The sequence below is a fragment of the Dromiciops gliroides genome, chromosome 4 (assembly GCF_019393635.1).
Source record: "Dromiciops gliroides isolate mDroGli1 chromosome 4, mDroGli1.pri, whole genome shotgun sequence".
Classification (NCBI taxonomy): Eukaryota; Metazoa; Chordata; class Mammalia; order Microbiotheria; family Microbiotheriidae; genus Dromiciops; species Dromiciops gliroides.
Genome location: NC_057864.1, coordinates 274,739,790 through 274,753,356, shown reverse-complemented (window position 1 = coordinate 274,753,356; position 13,567 = coordinate 274,739,790). Strand labels below are relative to the sequence as shown.

The following is a 13,567-nucleotide window of genomic DNA, read 5'->3' as shown; positions in this document are numbered from 1 at the left end:
ATCAATTTACATGTTGAATTGTTTTGTTTCCTTGATGGTCTAACAATTAACTTGAAGGCCTTTGAGAACACCTGTCTTGTTTGTTATCAGGAAAGGGATATTAATTGACAAGGATGTATGTCAAGTGCTCCCCCAATCCATCCAGGTAACCTGTTGATTAATTTTATTTGATTTATTTTGATGCCATTTTATTTGAGGAGGCATAAAGGTCAGATTTTGACTTCTTTTTGTACCCCAAACTCTTGAAGTAGTAGATAAACTTTAGTTTGAGGAGAGAATGCTATTTATACTTCCAAATACTTTGTTGTTGTTCAATTGTGTCCAATTCTTCATGACCTCATTTGGGTTTTTCTTGGCAAAGATACTAGATTGGTTTTCCATTCCTTTCTGTTTATCATATAGATAAGGAACTGAGACAAACAGGCTTAAGTGACTTACCCACAGTCACACAGCTAGTAATTGTCTGGGGCTGGATTTGAACTCAGGAAGACGAATCTTCCTGACTGAAGGCCCAGAGATTTATCCACTGCATCACCTAGTTGCCAAGTACTGTGGGACCCCTCAAAATACCAAGATATGATCTTCAGAAGTTAGAATTTAGAGCTAGAAATCACTTACTCCAAAGCATTCCTGTTACAGATGAAGAAGCTCAAGTGCAGGTATAAATGATTTCTCCAAGGTCACACAGCAAGTTAGTGGAAGACCTGGGATTTAGAACCAGGTCGTCTGTTTTTCCAGTCAATAATCTTTCCACTATGTCCTACTTCCTTCTACCAAAAGTAATTCTTCTATTTCTATTAAGTAGGATCCCCATGTTATTTAGTGTTTAAATTACCAGTCAAGTTTACCTCTTTAACATGTTGAGGATACTAATTGGGAGATAACAAATGGCAAACACCAGAAGGACCACCATTAGCATCCGTGCTGTTTTCCTTCTGGCTCTAATCTGTTTAATTTCTGCGGTCACAGCACTAATTCGGGATTTCGTCTGCTGGCCTGGCCCTCCCCGGGTCTGGGTAGCAGGGTATAGAGGTTTCCACCTTCTCTGAACCACTGAAGAGGTTCCGGGGATCTGAAAGAAGAAGAAGAATCTTATTATTGTTATAGCTTGCTTTAAGAAATACCCAAATTTTGGAGAAATGCCTATGAAAGAGAGTACTGAGGGGAAATATGGCTAGGCTTATGGGCACTAAGGTGCCCAAAATCACATGTGCAGATATGGCCCAGTTTAACCTAACTTTACAACAATTTACTCAAAGTTACACAGTAAGTGGTAGGACTGGCATTTGAACCCAGACCAAATGAGATAATAATTGTAAAGTCCCTTGCACACAGTAAGCACTATATAAATATTGGTTACTGTTATTATTATCATTATAATTATTATTGCCATTATCATTATCATGCTAAATAGGTAACTATACAATATTGGATTCTCTAAAATAAAATAAACACATTTTGGATAAACACATTTTGAAGTAGTGAAAATACTTTCAAAGATGTCTTTGCCTGGTTGGGATGAAGCATTATCACAGTCTTAGAATGAAAGACCCTTTAAGGCAGGAGAATTTGATGCTTTTCTTTTAAATCAGGCATCAGACAGAGTGCATTCAGGCCCAGCATGCTATCCACTGCACCATCTAACTGCCCATTGTCTAAGTAGTATGATTTGCAGGGTATAGAGAAGGCCTCATAACCTCAAATTCTACTCCCACTTCAGCTATAATTTGGCCCTCTGTGGTCCTTATTTAAAATGTCACGTTTCCAGAGATGAAAAATATATAAAAGGAACTCATATTCAAGTATTGGTGGCTCATTGGATTTTGGGCTTTTGTCCTGATCCTAGGGGTAGGGTTGCTTTGGCAGGAGTGATACAGTGGAGAAAGAAGGAAGTTGACAGAAAGAGGCAGAGGAAGGTGAGGGACACCTAATACAACGCAGTTTTGTCTATTTTTCAACTATGTCTAAGTAAGTAAGAAATTCAAACTTTCATTTTAGGGGCAGATGTTTTGTTTTGGGTTTTTTTTTTTGCTTGTTTAACAAAATAACTAATTAAGGCTTTGTCTCTGGGAGGCATCTAGGTTGCACAGTAGACTGAACACTAGGCCTAAAGTCAAACCTAATTTCAGATCTGACCTTAGGCACTTAATAGCTGTTTGATCCTGGAAAAGTCACTAAACCTCTGATTGCTTCAGTTTGCTCATCTGTAACCGAGACATAATAATACCTCCCTTCCAGAGCTTCCATGAGAAGAAAATGAGCTAATATTTTAAAACACTACATAAAGTCTAAATTGCTATATAAATTTTGGCTATTACTATTATCTGAGGGAAGAGAAAATTTCCAGGATAAAGGTCTGTCTTTCTGGCTACCTATTTATCTATCTGATTCTCACCTCAGAAACTTATTAGCTGTGTGACCCTGGGCAAGTCACCTAACCCCAATTGCCTTAAAACATATATATATATATATATATATATGTGTGTGTGTGTGTGTGTGTGTATGTATATATGTGTGTATGTATGTATACACACACACACATATATATCTCAAGATGGCTCTGGAGGAAAGAATGAAAGTTTGGTAACCTTGGACAGCCCTCCCTCACTGAAATCCAATGCATTGCAAGTCAGGACATCACCTATCACCTTGATGTCATGCTCCTCTTTGAGAACAAAGGACAAACAACAACAATATCTATCTATCTATCTATCTATCTATCTATCTATCTATCTATCTATCTATCTATCTATCTATCTATCTATCTATCTATCCATTTTATCTACCTGTCAATCTAGCTATTTATCTTTACATCTATATTTACATGCATAAGTTTATATCTATCTAGTTAACATTTTATATAATGTTTTAGTTTCTCTATCACTCATGTAATCTGTGTATACACAGTTATATACATACACATGCATACACATGTGTGTATGGATATGTATGTATGTATATATATATATATATATATGCATGTTTTGCTACTAAATTACACTTTCTGGACTGGCATATCAGCTCAGCTGTATAAGAATAAAATAAGACATCACTTACGATCACAAAACTAGGCTGAATATACTTTTCCATGGATTAACACTGCCATCTGCTGCCAGACATAGCAATATCACGCAAGTCCCTTTCTCATTTCATTTCCATTGGTAAGCATTGTCTGTTCCGAAGATAAGACAACCTTTTGGAAAACAGAGGACTACAGTCTTCTGATCTTTTTGTGTTGTTATCTGGGTATTGTTTGCTAAATTGAATTAGAAACCACTTTAACCAGCAGCATCTTTAGAAGCTACATGATCTTGAAGATCCTGTGTGGTTTCCATTAACATTTGAAAGAGTTGGGATTGATAGCAACAATTATGTAATTTGTGCTTTTCCATTCTTTTTCAAAGTTATTTGATAATACCATGGAGTTGATCTAAATACAATATATATTTTTTTTAATTATGAACTTGGGAGAAATGATTAGAGACTAAAACAATGAAATTTTTACTCTTTCTGGGTTTCTTTTTTTGTTTTTTCCAAAGACAAAGTGTGCCAAGATCAGCACCAGCAGGCCATCTTGGTGCTATTCAGCTTCCTCAGCTGTTTCCTTAATTTGTGGTTCATTCCTGGACTGAACAATGTATCATCTTAGCCTCTAGGCTTTGGGAATGGTCAGTTGGAGGGATCATGCAAATTGGGGTTTGACTGCTTTCTGTGTCCAGAGGACTTAAACTTATAGGTGCTCTTTAATTTCATGGGAGAAATCTACTTTCACTTCCAGATGTTAGAGAGGCAGACTAATAATACTGTTTGAGTGCTTATTATTTGAGATTTGCACCATCCACCATATCCACCCTCTGTAAACTATGGCTGGTGTCATATAAAAACTGTTTGTTACCTTGAGGTTGGCTTCCTTTTTCAGCATGACTCATATTCTACTTCTTTAATCTCCTGGCTTTGGCCTTACCACCATAGAACTCATATTCTAATGGATAGAATATAGGCTTGTTGAGGGTACGGACAATTTCACTTTTGTGCTTAGATACCCCACATGTACTGGATCCAGCCATAACCAGCTTGGGAGACCACTGTTAACATTTTGCTGTGAGCACATACACTTCAACAATCAGCTATCACTGCAAATCAGGGCTTTGATTTATTTGTTGACTGTCTAGGCTTGAGTTAATCATATAGATTAAAATTTAAAGTATGTGTGCATGCATTCCCCTCAATCTGCATTCCCAGGCCAGTTGTTAAACTCATTTCCCAGCACACCTCTGTATCGTTCTATAGACATTGCTTGAGCTCAGCAGGAATTCAGTAGAAGGCTCAGGAAATGAAGTCATTATTTACTAGAGACCAGGTGACTGTAAATAACAACAAACAATAACAACAACAGGCATTTATATAACACTTTAAGGTTTGCGAAATGCTTTATATCTATTATCTCTCTTGAGCCTCAATGTACCTCTGGCATAGGTATTTAGTAGATGCTTGTTGATTGATTGGTAACAGGGGTCATAGTTTTTAAATCTGGAATAGACCTTAGAGATAATCTACTAGAAAGTTCTTTTTTTTTTTATAAACAAGGAAACAGGCCCAAAATGTTTCAGTGATTTGCACAAATTCACAAAGTAGAATCAGGGTTCAGTCTTCGGACATCAAACTCCAAATTCATTGTCCTTTCAATTCACAATGAACAGATTCCCTATAAAATTTATTTTACCATGTATTCTCTCAGGATACACAGAATCCATACTTGTCATACCTCTCATAACCCCACTGGGGATATTGTTCTCTGCTCTTGTTAAAACTACAGTATTTGGGGCAGCTAGGTGGCGCAGTGGATAGAGCACCGGCCCTGGAGTCAGGAGTACCTGAGTTCAAATCCGGCCTCAGACACTTAATACTTACTAGCTGTGCGACCCTGGGCAAGTCACTTAACCCCAATTGCCTCACTAAAAAAAAAAAAACAACAAAAACAAAAAAACCAAACTACAGTATTTGAACCATTTAACATGTCATTTAACAAATCAGCCTTGCCACTGCCTGGTTGTTGTTGCAGTTGTATGGTTTTTTGCTTTTCTCTACAGAGTTGTCTTTGACAACTAGACCACCCCATATCTCCCGATGCTTCTAGTAAAAAAAGTTCTGAATATAAAAGTTATAGTTCTGATTTATCATTCTTAATTCTTGGATAGCTACTGGTATTCTCTTCACTCCTATAACTGCAGAGCTACTAGAGAAAGCACTGACTGGGAAATGATTAATTCATTTATTACCATGAATGAACACATTGACTATAAGCCCAGGCAATGAAAGGCAAATTTACAACTCATCCCACATTAACTCTAAGGGTTCACTCAGGGCATCAGATCTCTCATTTTCCCCCCTTCAAACACTTCCTTTAGTTTTTATCCTTATTCAATTGATATCTAATAATGTGTTATCCTAAATTGCTAATTTCCTTTAAAGTAGGTGCTGCCTCATTGTGTATATGTATATCACCAACACCTAGCCCAGAGCCTGATAAATGCTTGTTGATTGACTGATAGATAACTGAAAATTATTGATTGACCTTCTGACATGAGCTCCTCTTGCTTCTCCTGACTGTTGGCAACATATTTGATTATGTATCCATCCTCTCATCCTTCTTTGCAGTTTTAGAATAAAGATTCATAGGTACATGGGATCGAAGATTTGGAACTGTAAGGGACCTTATAGGCAATCAGGTCTGACCTTTCCACCTCAACATTTTACAAGTAGATAAATTGAGGCCTAGAGCAAGAAAGTGATTTGCCCAAGGTTGCCCAGGTAGAAATTAGAATACCTAAGGTCAAGTTATTATTATGGGCAAAGGGATAATGGCTGACATATTAATATTGTAACAGCAAATTAAAATTATATTCCACTAATGGATTATTAATCCACCCATTAAAAATAACTACAACATACTACTACATTAATGGAAGGAGTGGTTAAGTTGCCAAAATAAATCTGGACTTAATTTTATCAATGCTAAGACATTCTGCATATGTGGTTAAAATTGTCTTGTCTCTGTTAAAGCTCTTGGTGAAAATCACCAATTTACTAAGTAGCCAGGAAATAGACAAAGCTCTGAAGACTATACAAAATGACATCATTTATTGCATAAAGATAAAAAGAGCAAGGAACAAGAACAATGAAGAACATTTGGGTTTTGTTATCTGGAATAAATTATAATATCTGCATAACACAGAAATTACTTGAACTAGACCTATTGGAACTTTCTGTAGAAAAGGATTCTGTAAAATGAAGTTCTTATGGAGAAGGGATTTCATCAGACACAACTGGTAGAAATAAGTTTGGGAATTTACTTTTCATGTCCAACTGTTAATTCCCATAAACAGATTTGGAGAACATCATGTGTGCTACAGGCAACATCAACTGAGCCAACAAATGCCTGGCCTATACCATTTGTTTAAAAACACTGAACTGTGTGGAATCCAGTTCATCCTTTCATTTCCAATATTCTGATCACAATTTTTTAAAATTTGGGTTTTAAAATCTGGTCTAAATTTTAGGTCTAATTATCAAAAACACCCAACAACAACTGTAACTGTCCCTGATTTTTCTGTTTTTTTTCAATTCTTCAGGTCCCGGTTCCCACATTCTACTTCCTCCTCATCTGTGATAATAAGAACTAGATAGATGTATTTGCATAATATGAATGCATGCATGAGTAAGCATGTCTATGTTTGAGTATGAGTATGTTAACGTTTCTGGAAGCTGCTTGGATAAGAAAGCTTAGAAAATCAGATTCAGAAGATTGACCCCTCCGTAGACTGATTTTATCTTGTGAGAACAGACCAATTTTTTCTTTTTCCGTCTCTGCTGCTTGCTTTAAATATTATTTTCACTTTCTTAGAGACCTTCTTAAGACCCTATTCCTTTTAACCATGATCCTGTCGTATTAGATAAACTCATTCATTCATTCATTCATTTGTTCATTCATTCATGTAATAATTGATAATACATAGTCATTCATAAATACCAACTAAACAAAACAAAACAGTTTTCAGTGATGGAGTGAACAGGTAAATTACAAAATAAAGGATGGGGGGATTGGGCTAGGTAGCCTGTAGGGGATAGGCTTTGAATTGATTCCTGAAGGAAGCTAGAGATTCTAAGAGAAGTACAAAGTACAGAGGATAAGATGTGGAATGTTAGGAAAAGGGAATATAGAAAATAAACCTTTGGATTGGAAAATGGGCTGTACTTCTTTCAATTAAATGAATAGCATACACATGCTCTTTCCATTTCCTGAGCATCAACACCCTTCTTAAGGCAATTCAATTTATTAAACTTTTATTAAGTGTCTCCTATATATGAGATCCTCTGACAGAACTAAGGATGTAAAGTTGAAAGAGTATCTGTCCTTAACAAGGGCAGAAAGCACAATATCTGTCCTTAACAAGTTCACAGTATAATAAAGGAAGTAAGACATGAATAAAAACTCCCATCTGGCACCTTCCCTCATCTTTACATACAAACTATTCTCTAATTACTACTTAGTTAAAATAACAGTTAAAAGAAAGAAAGACAGACTTTCACTATCAGATCTCATGTTATACTTTGGAATAGTAATTATTAAAACTAGCCTGAACTGGATTTAAAAAAAATAGAAAAACCTAGCATATGTAGAGAATAAATAATTCAAAATTAGAACCAAAGGTATAGTGATAAAAAAAATACAAGGTCATCAAAATGTAAAAGGGATTGATATTTAACAAAAATTGTTGTGAAAGTGGATAGCAACAGGGAAACTAATAAGTTTACCTTAATCTACCTTATCTACCTTAATATTTCATATCATATAATAAATTCAGTTGACTGATAGTTTCAACATATTAAAAATAATTTTACAGTTAAAAGAAAATAGAAGAATTTCTATCACTGTGGTAGAAAATGTGATAACTTGCAGCTAGGTGGCGCAGTGGACAAAACACTGGCCCTGGATTCAGGAACACCTGAGTTCGAATCCAGTCTCAGACATATGACACTTACTAGCTATGTGACCTTGAGCAAGTTGCTTAACCCTCATTGCCCCACAAAAAAAAAAAAAGAAAATGTGATAACTCTTATTTGTTCAACAAATAAAAAGATACTAAGAGACAATAGATTGTTTTCCATATATAAAGATAATTTTATGTCCTTCCTCCAGAATTTATATGAATAAATTTGAAATACAAAGAAAGGAACAAATGGAGGGGGGGTGTCTTTGACAGAAAAATTTTGAAAAAATATCTGGTATCCAAAAAATGGGAAACTAATATAAGTTTATATTAAATCATCCCTTCCCCAGAAAATAAGTGGCTAAAGGCTGTGATTCAAATTGGTCCAAACCACCTAAAATTGGCCACACTTTCTGTAATTAAAGACAAATTACAAGAATGCTGAGATAACACATTGTAACCATCCAATTGGCAAAAGTAGCTTAAAATGAAAAAAAAGTAATGATCAAAAGGCCATGAGGGGAAGAGACACACTTCTATATTGCTGGTAGAACTGGCAATTAGTACATTATTTTTAGAAAGCAATATGGCAATATACAACAGAAACTATAAAAAATGTTCACACTTTTTGACCCAGTGATCTCATCAGTAGGATTACATCCTAAGAATGTTATTAAATGTAACAAAATGACCTCTCTGTATGAAAATTAATTGTATCTTTTAGTTTGGGCTCTGGAGAACCTTAAATCAACAAGAATTTATAAAGCATTTACTATGTGCCAGGCACTGTGCTAACCAGTGAATTAAAAGTAAGGCAAAAAAAAAAAAAATCTTTGTTCTTTACCTCAAGATTCTCACATTCCAATGAAGAAAACAATTTCTGAAAAACTACACGTAAAAGCTATATACAGAGTAGATGGAAGGTATGTTCAAAGGGAAGGTACTTGGGGGTGGGGTGGGGAGTGTTGCTGACTGTGGGGAGCATTGGCTGGGAAATGTCTCCTTCAGAAGATGGAATTTAGGAGGAGCTGATTAGGAAGGAGAACATTCTGGGGGATGGGAGTGGGGAATATAAAAAACAGAGAATGGAATACATACTCCCCTGCTCTTGGTAGGGACTGAAGGTTATATATATTTGCTGATGTCATTATATGACTTGTTTTTGTTTAATTTTTCCTCCTACTTTACAAAGGAGGATTTGTTGATGGAAGAGGGATTATATCAGGAAGACAATGATTAAACTATTAATTAAAACTATTTTCTCAACCAGATATGGTTCAAAAGGGTACCTAATCCTGCAATATTTCTAAGAATACTATGATCAGATACTGATTGAGTTTAGGCAAGAATCTTGATAGAGTTTAAGACAGAAAAGTTAATAGATGAATATCTTTGTCCTGAAATTATAGGCTCCAAATTATATTTGTGATGTTTGTGGGTGGAGAGCTATGAGGTTGTCTTCAAATACTCAAGGAAAGGAGAGTATGTGTGTTTCAGTCTCTCCAGCCTTGGTGATTTCCACTGATTTACCCCAGGTTCTGGGAACTATCAAAGACATACAAATTTGAATTAGATGAATATGGAAAATATTAGGCATTTCTGACAATTAGACCTAAAGTTCAGACCAGGACACATAATTCAAACCCTAGTTGTACTTTTGTTTCTTTGTTTGTTTGTTTTTAATGTGATCAGAAAGTTGGAAATGAAGGCATAGACTGGATTCCATCCATTCAGTGTTTTTATACAAATAGCATAAGCCAGGCTTTTATTGGTTCAGTTGATGTTGCCTATGGCACACATAATGTTCTCCAAATCTGTTTATGGGAATTAACAGTTGGCCATGAAAAGTAAGTTCTCTAACAGACTTCTACCAAATTACCCATTTGGGATTAATTTACCTGATCATGGTTTCTAAGCAGGACTTTGCTGAATTTGGCATTTTCTGTTCCAATCTGTTTTGTGAAAATATTTGGTTTCACATCCTAGATAGTTCACATTGAATCCCAACTTACATTTTTCTTCAAATTTTTTTGAATCATGTGAAGGGCACCCACTAAGATTTTGTTAAAGAACATTCCTTTTTAACCTCAAAAATATGTATTACATATAGACATGCATGTATGTTTATATACATATATGCACATTCATATACATACATATTAATTTATGTATATTGTGGGTATACAAACATAGTCATTTAAGGGGATATTGAAAGTGAAGAGTGTGAGATTCAAAATTTAGAATTTAGGTTGATTCTGGTATTTCTAAGCTAACTTTCATATTGAGAAGGAATTAAGTGGTGTTTGGTATTTGTGAGTATAATTAATTTTCCACTTTCATTTAGGATATATTATCTGCAAAAGGCTGAAAGCATCATAAATACAAAAGTGAGATCTTCTGCCTATATCTTATCATCCTACTCAGTATTTCTTTATACATTACCTTCCAAAAGCTGAGAGATAACTAACATATAATAGAGTTGAAAATAATTGTAATACCCCCAAAATTAACAAGGAAGAATAACAGGTTGAATAAAAAAATGAAAATTAAAAAATGCAAAGTATGAGGCTTGGGCTTAACCAACTGATTTCACAAGTATGAGATGGGAGGGTTATATGACTACATAGTTGTTGATCATAAAATACCTGGGGTTCTTTATAAACTGAATCAATATAATTTTAAAATTCAACATGAAAGCAAAAAAGGCTAATGAGATCTCTAGTAATATTAAGAGAGTCATAATATCTATGACTAGAGGTAGTTTTGTCCTGCTGTCCTCTGCTGTCATCATACCACATTTGAAATATCATTTTCAATTCAGGACACCATATTTCATGAAAGACTTTGATATCTTAGAGAGCTTCTATAAGAAGACCACTGGTAAAGCCTTGGGTTCATGCTTTTGATAACTGGTTGAAGAGTCCTCGTTGGAGTAAACTGATTTGAATTGTGGGATGTGTAGCCCTTAAAAGAGAAGATCTTAATAAATATATGGATGACAGTTGTCTTCAAGTTTGTGAGGAGTGTAATGTGGAAGAGGGAATTGACTTCTTTCTCTTGACCCCAGAAAATAGAGCAAAGAAATAATGGGTTGCAAAGAGGCAAATTAATCATGATGTCAGAGTTAACTTCCAAATAATTAACTCTATCCAAAGTGGGATGGACTATATCAGGAAATGATGTGTCACCACCAAACATCTTTAAGCAAAGGCTGAAGACTACATATTGAGCATGTGGTATAAGGAATTCTTATCAAGGTTTAATTGGATGAGATGCCCTCAAAAGATACTCCCAACTTGTACAATTATGTAACTTAGTTAATAATTTAGTCCTGAAAAAGCAGTGTGCTACAGGAGAAAGAGAATGAGCTTTGATATCAGTGGAACTATGTCTGAATGTTGGCTGGGATATATACTATCTTTGAGACTTTGGTCAAGTTGCCTCAGCTTTTTGAGACTCAGTTTTCTTATTTTCAAATTGAGTGAGAATTGCCCTAGTGGAAGTTCTTTCTACAGTTTTAGCACCTTTTCCCATAGTAATTTCCTGAAACTTTGTATGTTCCTACAAAAACATTTAAATTTAATGAATATTTATATTATTATATTTATTAATAATGCTAATTATATTTATTCTATATTAATTTATATTTATATATAATATTAAGATTAAAAATCCCTAATAGGATAACAAATAGGATGGTACATCCTCCCAAAAGTTTATTCTTTCTTGCTTACAATTCTTTTGACTTTCTCATAAAATCATTCTAATGATACTGTAAGTGCTTAAATTACCCTTGGGCCACCCCTCCCCCAGCACAACTGTTCTCCCAAAACTTCCCCACACAGAGGCCTCAGGAGCCCAAGCCCTGCTCAGTGGGGATATGCACATAAGCCTCACGTAAACACCAGCTTCCTCTGCCCAGCCCCAGCTCCAGGCATGCACTGCATGAAGGCTTAGGGCCCCTGCCGGCCTTGGACACCTGCCCTGGAAGTGTCCAGCAAATTAGCTTGGCATGCGCAGTGTGGCCTGAGGGTCTGGTGAGAAAGAAGGCTTTATATTCAGGATCAGAGGTAATGAAAGGAGGGGTTGCTACAGAGAGAGAGAGAAGTTAGTAGAGGGGTCACCATGGTGAAGCAGGAGTCACTACTGAGAGAAAAGTTACAGAGTGAAAGGGAGAGGACTGAGAAAGTTGGAGAGGACTGAAGGCGAACCTGTTCAAGCAAGGTGTGGCTGCAGGTGGCAGCGGCCAGCATACCCTCAGGCGAGAGACTTCAAATGGCAGGAGAGAAAGTTTAAAACACAGTCGGGTCGTATTTCTTTTCTTTGTATTTAACTCTAGGTTTATCCATATAAATACTAGTGTGCTTTAATTTAAAAAAAGGCTTTTGCTTATCAATTTGGGAGAAGCAGTTGTGGGAATTTATAAATGGCCCATATTAAATTAAAAGCAGTTCACAGATTAAGCCTCCAGTTAAAATATTTTTTTACATTTGAATGGCAACCCAGATGGGCCTTATGGCCCAGTTATAATTTTTCTTATAGTTATGATTTTTCAGATGCTAACACAGTTATAATTTTTCAGATTAGGAGTTATAGTTAATATTTTTTTACAATACATATCAATCCATTGTTTACTTATGATTTAATTTGTTCACCTTATTCAGTAATCTGAATTTGCTCTTTGTTTTAACCTTAGGCTAAATCACAAATTTCTCTGGTTTATAAAGCTCCTCTTGGTGTGGTTCCAACTTACTTTCCAGGGTAATCATGCATTATTCCTCTGAATACCCTACAGTTCTAGCCCTACTGGTGTCTTTACTGTACTCCAAACATGCCAGTCCCCCTTGCACTAGTTTTACTATTTCAGCAATTTGCTCTTTCCTTACTCAGTCCCACAGAATTGCTAGCTTCCTGCAAAGATCAGTTTCAATGCTGCTTTCTGTAGGAAGCTGACCTTGATCCCCTTCCCCCAAAAAAACTATTTTGTACTTAATTTTCTAGCATGGTATTTCCATGTATACACATATGTATGCATGTATCTATGTATATGTGTGTGCATATATGTGTATGTGCCTGTGTATATGCTTATATGTACACATATGTATGTATATTTACAGATATGTATATGTGTATATCTATCTTTGTGAAGGTGCATGTCAATAAAACAATCCCTCCATCAACATATTTCTTAGCTTATATTAAAAAACACAGCTAAAATTTATATAGACCATTAAAGCACTATATGTAATATATATACAAGCAATATATATATATATATATATATATATATGTGTGTGTGTGTGTGTGTGTGTGTGTGTGTGTGTGTGTGTGCAGATGTGCACATGTATATGAGTACATGCATGCATGAGTACATGCTTCCTTTGATCCTTAAAGAAATCCTCTAAGGTAGGTGCTACTAATACCTGCTTTTTTATAGATGGGAGGAATGAAATGTCTTTCCAGGGTTCACACAACTAGCGAGCAGGATTCAACACCAGATCTTTATGACCCCAGATTTGATATTCTATCAATTCATCTATCTATCATATAGAACTAATTAAAATATTATTTTAAAT

General features: G+C 35.4%; 1 protein-coding gene across 1 annotated transcript in view; it reads right to left on the bottom strand.

The window, feature by feature from the left end:
- HCRTR2 (hypocretin receptor 2) overlaps positions 1–13,567 on the bottom strand; it is a 156,555-nt gene that overhangs the window by 14,357 nt on the left and 128,631 nt on the right. Inside the window, exon 5 of the mRNA XM_044004850.1 lies at positions 849–1,072. Coding sequence (XP_043860785.1) covers positions 849–1,072 — 224 coding nt within the window. The remainder of the gene's footprint in view (positions 1–848; positions 1,073–13,567) is intronic.